This window comes from Passer montanus, unplaced genomic scaffold (assembly GCF_014805655.1).
Source record: "Passer montanus isolate IOZ18808 unplaced genomic scaffold, ASM1480565v1 scaffold169, whole genome shotgun sequence".
NCBI classification, from domain to species: domain Eukaryota; kingdom Metazoa; phylum Chordata; class Aves; order Passeriformes; family Passeridae; genus Passer; species Passer montanus.
This window is the reverse complement of record NW_024364159.1, coordinates 41,059-57,523: the sequence shown is the minus strand read 5'-3', so window position 1 is coordinate 57,523 and position 16,465 is coordinate 41,059. Positions and strand designations below refer to the sequence as shown.

General features: G+C 37.1%; 1 protein-coding gene across 6 annotated transcripts in view; it reads left to right on the top strand.

The window, feature by feature from the left end:
- Positions 1-20: 20 nt before the first annotated feature.
- The window catches only part of GSTCD (glutathione S-transferase C-terminal domain containing), a 45,858-nt gene continuing 29,413 nt past the window's right edge, over positions 21-16,465 (top strand). For 2 of the 6 annotated variants that reach the window (XM_039703789.1, XM_039703784.1), the window contains exons 1-7: positions 21-1,422; positions 1,673-1,749; positions 2,283-2,387; positions 3,764-4,195; positions 5,384-5,845; positions 9,046-9,300; positions 10,011-10,104. In XM_039703789.1, the coding sequence (XP_039559723.1) occupies positions 2,295-2,387; positions 3,764-4,195; positions 5,384-5,845; positions 9,046-9,300; positions 10,011-10,104 (1,336 nt within the window). In that variant the 5' untranslated portion in view covers positions 21-1,422; positions 1,673-1,749; positions 2,283-2,294. Of the gene's footprint in view, positions 1,423-1,446; positions 1,750-2,282; positions 2,392-3,763; positions 4,196-5,383; positions 5,846-9,045; positions 9,301-10,010; positions 10,105-16,465 lie in introns of those variants that run through there. The other 4 variants (XM_039703786.1, XM_039703787.1, XM_039703785.1 and 1 more) reach the window with 4 other exon arrangements.

Below are 16,465 nucleotides of genomic sequence, written 5' to 3'. Positions count from 1 at the left end.
GGGGCGGAAGCGCCGGGCCGGGGTAAGGAACGGGAGCGGGAGGGCGGGCAGGATAAAGGGCAGGTGGTAAAGTGCTGGGGCTGGTTTGGCAGCGCTGCCTGGGCACCGGGAGCAGCCGGGAGCAGAGGCTTTAGGGAGCGGGGCTGCGGGGGAGTGCCGGTTCGGTGGTGTCGCTCTCTGCCGAGCTCGGGCGTGTGGCGCTGCCCCGTGCCCCGGCTCTGCCCCTCGTGGCCCGCTCGTGTCTGGCTCTCCTGAGCCGTCCACAACTTTGGCTTCATTCGCAGAGCCGCCTGAAGCTCGGGTCCGGAGCTTTTCTGTGCTTCCCGCTTCTGTGCAGGGTGGCCCTGATCCATCCAGTAAATGGATCGTCTTGGATAGAGATAACTTGAGAGCCTGCGGTTCTGTGTGCCTTGAGGCACAGGTGGTGCTTGGCACTAAGTTTAATGTTTGCCGCCTTTTTAAGTGGCGTTGTGTTAAACATTTCTCACATGCTGACGTGCCTGCTTAACAAAAGATCCCTTTTATTGTGTAGTAATCAGCAAATGAATAGGGTCCGTTTCAGGGACTAACAGGAAGAGTATGTTTATGTAGTTATTTATTTGTCTTTAATTTTTTATGGGAAGCACTTGTTTTGAAAGCAGTTTTTCTTTATTGCGTTGTTAACAGGGCAGCTGAGTGAAACTAATTTGGCTATTGTTTAGTGCATGTTGAACAGGGAAGAGAAAATGGTAAAAAACAGCACAGCTAGTGAAAGTTACACTGGCATAATATTTATAATTTTTAAGTAGGTGTCTTTTACACCAAAGGTAGGCAACATGATTTATCTTTGTCTTTTAAGTTACGGTGCAAATCCTGTATTGGTCACTGCTTTTCATTTTCCCTCTTTCAAACAGTGGTTACTGTAAATACAGTAGAATAAAAATCCATCTCTTCCCACAGAATTTATGGTCTAATTAGAGAAAAATGTGCTGGGAAAAATACAGTGAGCAAATAGTGCAATGTCTTACTAGGTTTGGTTAGTTCTGTATTGCACATTTCATTTGATTGTGTATGTCTGTGTCTGCTTTTGTCTCAGTAAGCTTCCAAGGATTAATAAACACATTTAATGGCTAGGTAGTAGTTTTGTGAAAATACTTAAGTGAGAATGGGTAACCAGATTGTTAAATCTTTGAATTGAAAATCTGTGCATAAATCCACAAGGAATATAGACTCTGCAGAGCTCCATCAGTGAGGAAGAGCACCAGTATTGGAAATAAAAAATATAGGAAGCAACTTTATAGTGTCAGTGCTTGGAGACAAAATGTTGGGAGGAATTCTCACAAGTAAAATATGGGAGAGGGGTTGGGTGTGGCAGTGTAAGGGTGTACAGCACAGTTGAAGTGATGATTCAAGAAGGCCTTTCTTCTCACAGGAAACAATGAGGTAAAGTCACTTATAGACAGAACTCCTGGGCAGATTATTTTAGTTTCTCTTCTGTGGGAGATTTGAGAATAAACTTAGCCTGACTGTAATTTTCATTGTCATGGACTGACCTTAAAAAACCCCCAAAATCTCACCGCTAACCAAACAATGAAGCCCTTAAAGAAAAATGTCCAAATGTTTGGCTTGCTGTAGGACAGACTTCCAGTGTGACACTGAGCTATAAATTCTCTTTGTGCTTTTGCTTTTTCAGATGTGTAACAGGGACACAGGAAATGTCCACCTTGCAAGGCTCTCTGAGAGGAAAGTCTGTGAGATGTTCAGTTACTGGTGAGGTGGAGGGACATAGAAATTTTTGCAATAACTAACAAGTCAAATAAATCCAGATTGAATGTGTTGGTATTCTAATGACCTGTGTGTCAATTTACAGTCATTATGGAAGCCCAGTTTGTTAAAATTACTTGTAAGCAGTTTTTAAAAATAAATTGTAAGATTGGGTGATTAGTAGATGGAAACTACAGGATAATATACTTTGGAAATAGAAACTTTGCCAGAGTTTACCAGAATATTTAGCAGTTTTGCGTAGCATGAAAATGACCAAAATAGCTGATTGAGTCCAGGAACATCAACTAGAAGAAAAAATTCAGTGATGAGGTGAATGTGAGTGGTTTGCATGCCCAGCAAAAGATGAACTTGTGAGCTCTTTGAGCTTACATGAAGAGCATAAATATGAACCCAAATGCATATAAGGGTGCTTTTTAGTATTGAAAGAGGTACTGTAGTTGAGAATAGGAGTTTAAATGCTAGAAGCTATGGATGTGACTATGGTAGCAGTAACTGTTCTTGATTTACCTCTGTGGCAGTGTCTTCACTGGATGATTTCTACCACAGAGGTGCACTTAGGATATAGAGTCTACCTCAACTTCCATGCTGTCAAGATTTGCCCAAGTAAAATATCTTGTGGTGAAGTAGGTATGGCATTGTGTGCTGTCCTGTTCTTTGTGTGGCAGTGTATTAATAAAAGAGAAGCAGCAGTACTCGTAGCAGAGCCACTGCTCTTGTCATTTAATGGTTTAAAAATGTGTCACTGTAACAGACATTAGTATTCTTAATGTCAGGTGGACTTGATTTTATTCTTCCATTCCCTCTTTTTGGGCAATTTGTTTTGGTCTTGTGGTAGGTAATACAATAAGTGTGATGTATATGTCTATATGTAAAAAAAGAAATTGAATAATCAAGATGTATCAAATTAAAGCTTTATTTTAAAATACTTGCATTTGGGAAAATGCAAGCAATTGTAATTATGCAAAGACCTTATTAATCTAGACAGTTGTGTGAAAGACTGATGCAGTTCCAGTGTCACTCATGCTTTATATATATATATATGTCTATAAAACCCTATTCTGGCCTTTCTCAGCAAGAGTTAAATTTCTGTTCCTCACCGTGCTCCAGCTGTGCCCTGTGTCGCCTGTGGTAAGAGGGCCATCTAGTGTCTGAGGCTTTTCAGTGCCACCTCTCATCTCTCAGGCAATGGGCAATGCTGCTGAGTGACGGAGCAGAAAAATTACTGCATCAGTGTCTTATGTTAAACTCCTGTGGAATATTGTAGTAGGAAAAATGTAGCTTTCTGTAAGGACTGTAAGGAAAATTAATGTGAGTTTTTAATACACTGAGAAGATGCTAATTTGAGCTCTGCTACTGTTGAATTGGACTGCTTTAAAGTAGTTGTGTGTTTGAGGTGTTCATGTAGTATCACAACATGAATGTTTATTTGCTTATGAGTCCTTCAGTTATTATCTCACCCAACTCTAGATTAATTTTTAATACAGAAACCAATATTATTTCCCATGGCCTAAAGACCTGCTATAAATGTCTTTTAGCAATTACAAAAAGACAGATCTTTGTGTTAGGGAACTGACTGTTTTAGATATGTGCTCAGGAACTTGTTTTTTTAATAATGCATGTTTAATATTGTGGGACATTTTAGTGTAAAAAAAACAAAGCCTTGCTCTAAAATGTTTACACACTTAAAAATTGAAAATGAAACATTTACTTTAGGTCTTAGTTGATGTCAGAAATATGCTAAAATTGAAAAAAAAATTTACAGAGATCATTTTCCTATCCATGATCTTGTATGTGAAAGGACAGTGTAGATGTAGATGTGAAATCATTCTTTTCTCTCAGAAAGGAGCCTGCCAATTATTCAGGCAGGATGTCTTTAGTAGTGTCTTATGTTAAAATCAGTTGTAGCAGATAGTGGAAGAACCAGTGATTTTAATTTTTTTAATTTTTTTTTTTTATTCTGTATTCTTTTATGGATGTCATACTCTGATTTCTATTTCAGGAACTTCATCTCAGGAAGAAGATGAAAGATAATGTTGCTGAAGAACATTTATATTTGGCTTTTTCTCATCAGTACAGAGATAGTATCTTTCCTCTTCATACATCTATCTCTCTGTTTTTGCTATCCTACTGTGACTGCAAATTATTTAAAGTTTTTTTAGTGCCAACTGGCGAAGATGTGGATGATCAGTGTGTGACAAAAAACCTCGCTGGCGACCTTGAGGTCCACTTAATCTCCAGGTGTCAGCTTCCAGTGGTTGTGCAGAGCTGCACTTTACCTGCTGTTGTCGTGAAAGATGACAAATTCTGCCGAGCTGGGCTTTCTGTGGTCTTAAGACACATAATACAGAAAACATTCGAGGCAGATCCATCTAAAAAGGAGGTTTTGGAACTCTTGGGCTTTAAGAAGACCTGCTTAAAAGCCTGTGCTGAAGTGAGTGTGTCTCTCTCTTAGATACATTGATTGTTTTTTTAATAAGCATTAAATGCTCTGAAGTAGACTCTTAATATTCATGTCAAGTAAGTTCTTTTAGTAAAAAACTTAATTTGCTTAGAAAATGCTGTTTCTTCTGTGGAGAAGTACCTGTATTTTGGCACAAAGATGAAAAATAATTATTTTTGAAGATACTACTTTTTAGCAGCACAAAAAGAACCTAATGTTAAAAAGTAGGTCAGATCTTTGTTTCATGTCTAGCAGTATAAATGAGTTACAAAGTTTGAAGTAAACTAAAAAATACCTAATTTCTTACTGATTTTGATTTCAAGAGCACGATATATTGCTAGCCTTTTCTGTCAAGGTGGCTTTTGTTTAGCTTGTCCTCACCAGGTTGTCCAATGTCTTTTCAGCAGAGGCTAACTGGCCAGGTGTTCAGTCCCTAATCTGTACCATTCCAGGGGATAAGTCCCTCCTAGGTATGGAATATTCTGAGTTTCACATCAGTTCCTCTCAGCTCATTCTCTAGTCTGTGCAGGCTCATGTGAGCAGCAGCTCTACCTTGGAGTTTGTTGGGAATTTGTTGTCTGCTCTTCTCAATTCCCTGTCATCCTTGATGGGAGTGTAATCCATCTCCCCGCTCCAGGTAAAGATGAAATGGGATGGGCCTCAGCATAGACCCTTAAAGATTTCCATTCCTAACTGGCCTTCAGGTAGAGTGTGACCTGTTAACCAGCACTACCTGAGTTGAGATGTCATTCCCTTTATCACGCAGCAGTTTGCTCATCTGGCAGCTCATCCATCTAGACTTGCCTTCCTCGCACCTCTCAGGAGGCAGAGCTCCACCCTGGCATGATTGCTGTTTCCATGGTTGCCATTGATCACCATCCCTTCAACTCAGTTCACAGCTTTGTTTCTTATGAGTTACACAGCCACCCTAATTTTATGTCAATAACAAGGAAATAAAAATATGCTGTACTGGATAACCGTTCTGTTATATATAAGATTTAGCTTCCTAATTCTGCTGTTGTAATAACAGTAGAGAAATATCTGAGTTTCTGAGATGAACAAAGAATGTATTTAGAGCTGGAATTCTTTTGCTTGAAGTGATTGAGTAACCAAAGCAACTGAAAGTTACCCTGGATTTTGTTTCTGTGGAGACATTAATTACATAAGTTTATTTGACAGGTTAGCCAGTGGACCAGGCTCTGTGAGATCAGCATACCTCTGGCTGTTGAACGATTTTTGACAGCCTCTCCTGAGCACTGCCAGGCTATTCCTCCTGACATTTTACTGTTGGAAAGGAAGCTTGGAGAACCTGTCCGAGTACATAATGATGACAAAATTCGAAGGCAGAAACTTCAACAACAGAAGGCAGGTGCCAAGGCTGCAGTGCCTGTGCTTGGTGAAGAAGCAACAGAGGGATTAAGACCAGGAGAAGTCCATGAACATCCACCCTCAAGTTTGGAACTGAGTGTAGCTTTCTCCAAACTACTTGCCCAGGAAGCACCAGATGGAATCAACAGGGAGGCCCCTCACATCAGGAGAACAAAAACCTCTGACCTCCCGCTCTTGGACCACGTTTTTGCAGAAGGGCTTTATTTTACTGTGGCAGATCTAGTGCTTTTGCCATGCATCCATCAGTTCTTGGTAAGCTGACAAATTCTGCAAGTATCAATTAGTGTACATGTTTGTTTTTTAAGAATCTAAAATGTGTTAATATGTTAATTTGAACATACCGTGGCGTTTCCAAAGTGACCTTAACCCAAAATCAAAGATTTGTCTTGTCTTTGTACAAACACAAAAAACGGGGATTGGTGAGGTCACTAAAGTTACTTCTAGATATAAAGCATATCAATGGTTAGTAAACTCTGTTAACTATTAAAATATTATACTGAAATATTTTGGCACCAATTTGCCCAGAAAATAATAATTAAAAAATACTAGTACAGTTGACTTGAACTCAACTTAAAAACTAGTTCTACAGTGGGGAAAACTTCTGTGGTAAGACTGTGCAAGGGTCTTGCTCAGCACAGTCTGTGTACTTACTTTTATGGGGATAGATGCATAGGAGAGATTTAAGGAAATTACAACTATGTCTTTATTTCCCATCACAGTGAAATGATACAGTGAGTTTGCCTCCTACAGTTCTATTCCTGCAGTTACTCTGTGAGATTTATAGCTAAGCTGGTGTCTATTCCAGGAACATTTGCATTTTGATTTTGCAAGTTGGTTTGCCAAATTTCCCTTATGGTGTTTGAAAACAAATGGAATTCCTGGAGAGGATGCTGTTAGTCAGATTGAGGATAACAGTCTCAAAATAAAGATAATGACTATCAAATATTAAGAATGTGACAAATGTCCACTTTATAACTTCTTTAACCATTATCATCATCCTCAGTAGATTTCTGTATGATGATAGCAATATGCTGCCTTTGAATTGAGAGGATGACTTATTTTACAGAAATGCTTCTTAATTCACATCTGCTTTGTTTGTTTTGCAAGTCACATAACTGGAGGTGAACAGCAACTTCTATGGATGATACTAAACAAAAGTATTAAAACAAAATGCTTTCTTACTATTTAAAAAACTTTAATGTATTTCAGCCTTTGTTTTTCCAAGACCTTTTTAAATAAGAGCATAACTTTTTACAGTAATAGTTGATTTAGTGGTGCTAGGCATGAGAAGATTTTTGCATCCAATGCATAATTGATTTCAGTGATGTAGTTGGGATCATTCTGTGGATGTACTGTGAGCAGCCAAGAATTTTGTATTTATTGACTTTTTATATGTTGCCCTTGAGCCCTGGTGTTCTGCAGCTCATGACCTAGGTATTTTACAGTACACTTGTGTTAACTCACACCAAGGATTGCCCTGAAAACCTGGCTTTCAGTTTCATTTTTACCTGATTAACCAGAGCTCTGGGATAATGTTTGTTTATTTCTGTTCTCTGGTGAATGTTTTCTGAGCAATTATACCTTGATGCCTGCAGTTGTCATCAAAATTGAAAGACTTGCATCTTGCAGGCCGTGAGTTGAAACTACACTTGTTGATGGAAGTCCCAGAGTTCAATTCTGTATTCAAGTATTATTTGTCACTTGTATAACTGGGCTTCCTGGATTGTGTTTAAAAAAAATCACTGTAGTTGCAGTTCTACTTTGAATTAAGGGTGTGAATAATAATGAAGTCTCAAATGAGTATGTGTCTGGAAAATATCATCCTATAAATATGAGGAGACCTGACTAGCTGATTGTAATTATAATTACCAAAAGTAAGATAATGAAGCTGAAGGGTTGTTTTTCATTACCTCATTTCAATGCTGTTATCATTCTGAGGTTACCTTTGTTGTGCCTTCTATTAGTTGTAACTGTTGAAAATTAATAGAGGTATAACAAAAGCTGAGGTCCTCATCTGGGAAAAAACACTATTCACTTTTTAAAATACAATTTAGAACACTTGATAACAAGTGTAACAGTGCCTCTTAGAATTGCTTTCCAAAAGACTTCTTCCTTAACTGAATTAATGTGGTTTTGCCCATGTTCCTATTAGGTTATTAAATTAGATACTAAAGTTACACAGTTCATCCTTTTTGTCCTTTAGCTATTGCTAATTACTTGTGATTACCCTAAGCATATTATAAACACAGCACGCAGGAGAGCTCTTGGAAATTTTGTGTAATTTCAGGTGTTCTTTGCCAATTTCTATTTCCGCTCTTCGCACAGCTCCGGGGAAGAATGTTGGGTTTGCATGGCCTTTTCTGCCTGTCCCTGTAATTGTGATTTTTAATTTTCTGTTTAAAGCAGGCACAGCATCACAGAGTAGTTGAAGTTGGAATAATTGAGATTGGAAGTCACATCTGGAGCTCATCTTGTCTAAGCACCCTGCTCAGAGCAGGGTCAGCCAGTTGCCCAGGATCATGTCCAGTTATATTCTGAGTGCCTCTAAGGAGACTTCACAACCTCTCCTGCAAGAGGATGATCTCTGTTGTTCTAGAACATTTGGGAATCTAAACAAAAGTTATTTCATTTCATCAAGTGCATCCTTTTTAAAAGTAGTTGGATTTCATCTGAAAAAGTGATTTGGGTATATTTTTAAAAAATATTTGGAAGATATTCTTACTCACAAAATGTTTTTATTTCGTTTTTTACACTTAAAATGCTTGTTTCTATTGGATGCCACATTAATTCATAATCACATACTCTAATTCAGAAAATAAATATACTAGTTACTGTTATTGTATAAAAATATGAACATAAGATTCTAAAAAGTAATTAATGATTAAAAAAAGTCAGTACTAATTTAAAAAAAAAAGCCATAGACATAGTGCAAAGACTTGAATAAAGACCAGGGGTAATGGCTGCCTGTTACCACGTAGTCTAAGGTATTTCAGACTTGCAGTTCCTAGCAAAACAGCTGTTGGTGGATGAGCTTTTAAGGGAGTACTTGTGTGAAAAACCATTCAGGTACCATAATGTCATGCTTAGAGTTCAGTATTCATTGCAAATTACTGCAAATTGGGGTTTTTGTCTAATGACCAACCAAAACTAATCTTTCCTGTAGCATATATTTAAGAGTATTATTTTTATGGAGTTTTCCTGTTACTGACTGAAATTATGATTGAAGTTGGTCATGTAAACCTTTTCATCCTATTAAGCAAATGGGAATTGCAGATGAAGTCTAAATGGCCAACTGGCAGTTCCACGTGGAGCTCTGAACCAGCTGATTGCCATCATGCTGTGAGTGCTTGTGCTCAGCGTGGAGCTGAGTTTCCTCCTGTAGTTTGTGCCTTTTGGTGGCCTGTAGTAAGAAATTTACAGCAGCCACTAACCTTCTAATTTTATTATTTTAGGTTTCCAGCAAGAAGCAAGGCAAAAATCTGGTAAACTTGCCACTGATATCCAGTTGGTATCGAAGAGTTCAAGAAGTACCTGGGGTAAAGAAAGCTGCTGACAAATGCAAAATGGAGCTGCTCCAGCTTCCAGAGTTGGTGTCTCCTCCCAAGGAACAGCTACAGGACTCTGCTTCAGTTCCTGATGAGTTAGAAGAGGATCATGAAGACAGTCATTTTATAGGTGGTCCAAGGCCAACCATGACTAAGTTAATGGTAATTTAAACTTTTTAATGAGTTATTTTTATAGGCATATTGGCTTGATTTGGATTAGGAAGAATTTATCAAAGTTGTACAAGCTGATTTAGACAGCCTTGAACAGTTTAATGCCCTTTGTTTGTCTTAAATCTGATCCTCATTGACTTAGAAGTGATTCAGCTTTTTTCTTCTCTTCTGATATTTGATTCATTCAGGAATTGGGCAATGATAGGACTGCTGGAGCCCTATAAATAATTCTGAATAATCAAAGTAACATTTTGTTTGAATTGCAATATTGTATTTCTCTTTTAAAATTATTTATATAAAGAATGGAAAAAACCCTGTTGCTTTTATGTTTGGCTTCATTACCCAACCTTTTCAATTGGTTTGGGGTTTTTTTGGTTTTGTTTTGCTGTTTGATTAAAGCTGTGAACGTCTGGGAACCCTAATGAGTTTTGTTAAAGAAAGCTGTCCATCATGTTCCATAATTCAATATTTTTTGCATAGAAGCTGACAGCATTTCCTAAAAAAAACTTAGGAGGGCTTTTTATGAGAATGAGGGAAATACATAATTTGAATTTTGTGTAATGTAGAGTCATCTGCCTGTTCAGTTTCATTTAAACTGACAGTGCTGCAGTTTGATCTGATGCCATTAAAGTTAATGAGAATTTTGATACCATCTTAAGTGGGTGAAGGGTCTTAACTTATTTTTTCCTTCTTTCATGTAGGAAAATGGAATTGAAGCAAAGTTTGCTCCTCATCCATCCCCCAGCTGGACCCTAGACTGGACCAGTCTCCCATCTGCAGTCAGTCCTGGGGAAGGTGAGAGTTTGTATGTCTGTGTGTGTTTTTAACAGGAGCTTCTTCTGGTGAAGCTACTTAACTGTTTCATAAGAAATGTGCCAGTTTTCAGTATGTTTCAGAGCTAAGATAGGTAAGCAATTTCAAATCTGTATTAAAATTCAGTCTGTTTGTGACACATGGTGACATAACTTCCGTCAGGTGATCAACAGCTGATGAGCAAACTGGGGATAAAAGATTGGCCTTAATTTCAGTCAGCAGTTGACACAACCCAAAAATCCTAACCAAGCTTACTGCTTGGTTGTGTTGAGTTTTCCATGGAAGTAAAGGCATCCATAGACACCTTCCATAGGAATAAAGTTACTGTGGTTGTTAGTATGTACAGGCAGTAAAAAGAGGGTGGCAGATCAGAATATGAAAGTGTAGGTGGTCACAGTGTGAGAGAGAAGGAAAATCAGAAACATCATGTGATTATTTCCCTCTACATCATCATAGGAAATGTTTTCATTTTTCCCTAGCAGGGCAGAGGCTGAAAATGTTGGGAAGAGGGGCTTGTTGAAATAAGACTGTTTAATGGAAATATTGTGCTAACGCTGATTATATGTGAGGTTTGGGAAAGAAGAGATTATATTTAATTTGTGACCAACAAAGAAATGCAACATCTTCTATGTGGTTTTATTAGGCAGTATTACAAAGGGGGTTTCATTCCTTTTTGGAACTTCAGTCAGTCATGGAGTGTTTGCTTGTGTTCCTGGTCCTGTGTATGTGAATGGGTTCATTGTCTTCAGCTTCATTTCCTACTTGCTGCAAAGGCTTTGTGAGTATTAAGATCAGTTTGGCTGGATATGATTAGAGGTGCTTCCTTTAGGCTAATCCAAAGCACATTGGAGGGAAGGGGAAAGTGTGTGAATGTGGGGTTGGATGGTGATAACCCTTGTTGCTGCTTTATTACTCTGAGGATATATGGAAATAGAAGCTTTTGGTACTGTTAACATTTTTTCATTAAACATTGTGTTCACTGTGAAACAAACAAAAAAAAGATATTTTTTTAATAACAGGAATTAATTATTTTTTCTTTAAAACAGTTTTTTATTTATTGACTTTTATCCAACTGTGAAATTCAAGAATGAGAGGTAACTGACCTAGTCTTACAAAGCCTTACTATTTTTCTCAGGAGTTGAAATACTTGTTAAGCAGGAAGTAAAAGAATTTAAAAGAAGTGCTTTATTTGTGGTATATCATTTGAAATGAACCATTATTTCAGTAACAGTATGCATGAGATGATATTTACTTACAGAGTAAAGCAACGTTTACATTTGTAGTTTAGAAACATCTTTGAAACTTAAGTACCTTTCAATAACACAGGCTAGAACAGTAACACAGAGCATGGTGTTCCAGTTCGGTGGAATTAACTGATGTTTTGATTAAACAGTCTTGGTGGCTACCAAACAACAATCCTGAAGGATCAGTATATTAGCTTCAGCTTCCAAAACTGTTATTAAGTAAAGGATACTTTATTGTAGTGTGGCCTCTCAACAGAGAAAAGGAAATGTTGAAAATTTTCTAACCCTCATCATAAACAAAATTAGTTTTAATGAAAGGAACAGCACTTAATGATGTAATTGTCTTCTGACCAATATAAAAGTTGGTGACTTTGTGTCCATGTTAAAGTTGTCTGTAATTGCTCATAGAACTGAATATTATAATTGTGGAATAAATGGTGTATTAGATGCAGAGCTATTTAATTCAAAATGGTCAAAATTGATTCAGTATATCCAGGTTGTTTCTGGGATTTTTTTTTGGTGTGGGTAGGTCACTTTTATTTTGTTCTGCTTTTTATGTTCATATTACCTTTTGAATATTTTGACTTGAAAGATGCTTTCCGAGTTGAGAATACATTATGCCTAAAAATCAAAGGTGGTTTAGGGAATCTGACATTTTATGAAAACTTTTGCTAATCAAGATATGCAAATTGTGTATTTTATTTTGAAAGTTAAAAGCAACTGTGTTTTTAAAATTAAATCCAGACACTCATTTATTCTGTAAAACAAAAAGAGTTTAAAGAAACACTTTAAAGTTCTCTGTTTCCCTTTCAAGCCTGTCAGAACTCTTTGAAAGACTTTGAAGATTTTTTAATAGTGTTTTAGCCTATTTCAGTGACTCAGGCATCCTGAAGCAGGAACTCATCCTTCTTCTTCAGCTGATCTTTCCATATCAGAGAGCTCTTTGCCTGCAAACCACATGGGTGTAAAATCCAAGGGAAATTCAGCTGAAGCTGCTTCTCATTAACTTCCCCTTAAGTTACAGTTTTGCTGCACTCATTTAAATAAGTTTAAACCATATTTGTGTGTGCATTATGTTTTGCAGTTCAAGATCTGGAAAACCTCTGATGGCAATACAGCCAGGTTGCTTCACATTCTTGATACATACTTGAGAAGTAAATAATTTTCAGTAACAAAGAGAAAGCAAAAATGCTCATTTATGTAATATAGGTAATACTGGTATATCTTCTTTTACTGGCTTGCCTTAAAAAGAGTATTCTTGCAAAACTTTGTATTTCATATGTGACTTCTTAGGGTCTTTTGACTGTTTAGGGATATAACATTGTGTAGTTGGCCTGAGGACAATTTTCATGGAAGTTTGAATGCAATTACTAATTTTTAGACCAAAAATTCTTTAGGTTTAACTGGAAACAATAACTTAGGTATGTCACCAAACCAGATAACTCATGGATGACAATGTACACTGTTCCTACTGTTACTGTACTCTTCCTCCCTTTTTTCTTTTGTGATTGTCTTGGGTTACCAAGCAAAACAAGGGACGGGAATGAATTATTTTATATTTGTATAATGCCTATTTGGAGACAGGAGGCAAAGCTATTACACGTTAAATTAGTATGTAGTAATTATTTTTAGGCACAATGATTTCCTAAAATGAATACTCTTTGAAAACATGCCTCATGAAATCAATGCATATGCATTATGAGGAATAGAAGTTCAGTATATTTATGTTTGCTTGAAGTCTGTTGCATTTTCTTAAGTGATGTTTTGATCTAAATGACAAGCCTACAGCCTCTGAAATATTCAAAATCTGCAAAGACAAAACAACAGTTGCTAGTGTATCTTATTAAAAATCACACTAGAAAGAATGATACTCAGTTCTAACAGCTGCATTCTGATTCAGTTGAGGACACATTCTCCTTGGTGTTTGGTCTGCTCTGTAAACTCGTGTTGTGATGAGTGATTGATGGGCTTTCATGTGGCTGATCATCATACTGGAAGGTGTCACCTTTGTTTCAGTGCCTTCCTCTGTGGAGTAAGTGTAAGCCCTCAGAGAATTACTGAAGCTTTAATGCTTCATATTGAACATCCCCTACAACAAAAGTTCAGGTTTTGGTAAGGTTTAATTCCTGGAGGTGTGATTTTTACAGTTCACAAGTCCTTGTTAATTGGGAGTTTATTAGGCTTTGGAGAGATTTGTTTTGTAGAGTATTGTACATAAAGTTCAGTGTAGGCTTTTTTAGTCCTGCTGTGGTTTGTCTTTGTTTACTGAACATACTAAAGAATTAAAATTAAATACTGCAGTTTGGCAGTTGAAATGTTTTACAGATTTATGGCTTGAGCACTGAAGACAATTCATAATGATTTGTTTTGTAAATTCACAGTTGTCTTGGTTCTGATGGTTGAAACATGTTTTTGATTAACCCACAATTAACTTTGACAGAATGTCTGCACTTGGCAGTCAGTGGCCTAAACTGACTTTATTTACCTGTGTAGAATTAGAGTGTAATCTGCCCTGGATAAAAAACAAAAAAGAGTTTTATTTGTTAGGCTGTGAGGGTTTTTTTTTCTTTTGTCTCTGAAGTTATTAGACACATAGAAGGGCATAAACCCCAAAACCATTAACTCATAGGTGTCTAGCAGATATTTTTTAACAGGGTTGTTAAGTTAATTTTTCATATCTTAATCAGAAATCTTTAATAAATGTTAAGTAGCCTGCTAAGTAACTCTGCCCTTTGTTTCATTTAAACATTTGGTCTTTCTTTTACTCCTGATATAATTGTAGTAGAGTTTACTAGTTTTCTTCTCCCTTTTCTATTTCTATGTTCCTTATTCATGGGATCACAGATCCCCAGAGATACATAATTCATCTCTTAAGCCAGAGGTTTAGAGGTTACATTTTTACTAAGTGCTCCACAGCATGGAGGTGCAGGTCATTTTTTGTGGAAGATTACTACTGAGGAGTGAAGGAATGCTGATCCATTCTAGCAGTTATGGTGTGGAACAATGTCCAGCATATTATGATTATTATGATTCAAAAAGATATTTTCTTTTGAACATGGCTCAAAATCATCGTCAGAGGTATTTTTGGGGAGTAGAAATCTAGAAATTAATATCCTTTAATGGTGAATAAGGTGTACTTAAGAGTGATGTGGTGCTACAGAGTATCACTTTGTAGAGAATGCAGTGATGACATTTATCATATTTGTATTAATTAGAAATATTTAGGAGGAGGAGGAGTTAACACTTTTCTGTCTTCAAATATTCTAGATATGCTATTGGATAAAATGTTAAATTGTTGTTGACATTACTCTTCATAATCTTTTTCCAGAATATATTAGTATCTTAGTATTTCCAGTTACTGTAAAATTTAAATTGGTTTTCTATAGCACCAGTCTTGACTTTCAATGGGATATTTGATCTGCTTCAGTATTCTGGTATTTCTTGCTGTAAAATGTCTTCAGTGCTTATTTGAAGATTGTTCTGTATGTTTTGTCATTAGGCTTAAATCCTAGTTACATCAATGGTCAGTGTGCAGCTTGTGTCCTTTAGCTGTTTTATGTCACCCATTTGCCATATCCCAGAGTGTGGGGATTGATAATTCACTTACCTATGTGGCATAATCAACACAAGGATTTAAACTTAGGGGGTTTTTACCTGTTTTTGTAGTATTTTTGTAGGTAACATACATTGCTGTTTTCTGCACATTGTAACTGAGGGACAGGTGAGTTTTCACATGGCTGTTCTGTGTTTCCTCTGCAAAGCCGAACTGGTCCTTTCAGGCAGAGGCATCAGGAGACCTTTGGTACCCCTGCAACAGCACTTTGGCTTTTTTACTTTTTTCAAAGTAAAGTAAACTTCATAGCTATGCAGTGTGTCTTTCAAGAGCAGAATCAGAGATTTTCTCAGCCGTGTGTGTGACTTCTGGAGCTTAAAATCTTCACAAGCCACAGGAGGGCAGCACAATCACTTCGGATTTGGAGCTGTACCTGGATGGATGGAACTGTGCCCTGGACTAAGGAGTCATCCTAGAGAAAGATGCTGTTTATGTGGCAGTTTTCAGCTCAGTAATCTCTAGTCCCAAAATTTGGGACCACCTGTTGTAAAAAGTGATTTAAAACATTTTCCCCCCCTCTTTGAATTAGAATTGGTAATTTAACAGTTGACACATTCATTGTGCTGGAGTACACCTGAAAGCAGTAATTGCTGAGGCTGTATAAACACACAGCAGAGTAACAACTTCTGCCTTAAAGGCAGAAAAGAGGTAACAGCTGAGCAGAGAGTGAAGGAGAGGGAAAGTTGATCAGCTCAACTTCTGCTGGAGTTTTACATTCTTTGGGGAAAAGGAGTAATACTGGGAAGATATTTCTAAGGAAATGAGGAGCTTAATGGAAATTTCTGGAAGTTTTTTTTCTGGCTCACAAGTAACAACATGCAGATATTTATGCAAGAGATTTATTGTTTTTAATTGGTCAATAAATACTGCAATAGTTCAAGGGCCAATGTTTTGAAATTAAAAAACGTGGTAGCATTGTAGGCTGGGTTATGGCTGGAATTCAAAGGAAAGGGAAATAACTTATTGAATAGGTTAGAAGAAAAAATGGGCAAATGAAAGGATGTAAAGGAACTAACCAGTAATTCACTTGTTTTTTATTTTGTAGCAGCACTCTGAGCACATGACTATCCTCATTAGGATGGGAGGAAAGTAGAAGTGGAAGTCAGAAGGAAAGAAGAGTTGGAATGTAAAGAGCTGTGTGGCCTAGACATTGCACAGGAGCAAAGCATTAAAATGAACCCCAGAAACAAGGCAAAAATGATTCTCTCTCTTAATTGAACCTCTTATGAATTCTCTTCCTGATATAATCTTGCTTTCAGAAATAAAGGCACTGGGAAATTATGCAGAGGATAAGATCAGATTGACTAAGTGTGAGAAGGAAGGTGTAGTCTCTCTGCTTATGCACAGAAAAGATTACAACCTAGAAAGCAAATGAAACTGAGCCCAAGTGTGTCTCCTTCTCTTTCTCAGTGACAAAATAGTGCAAACACATAAAAATAATTTAAATTATGTTTTCACTCAAGTTTATTGATACTCATACTTTGTT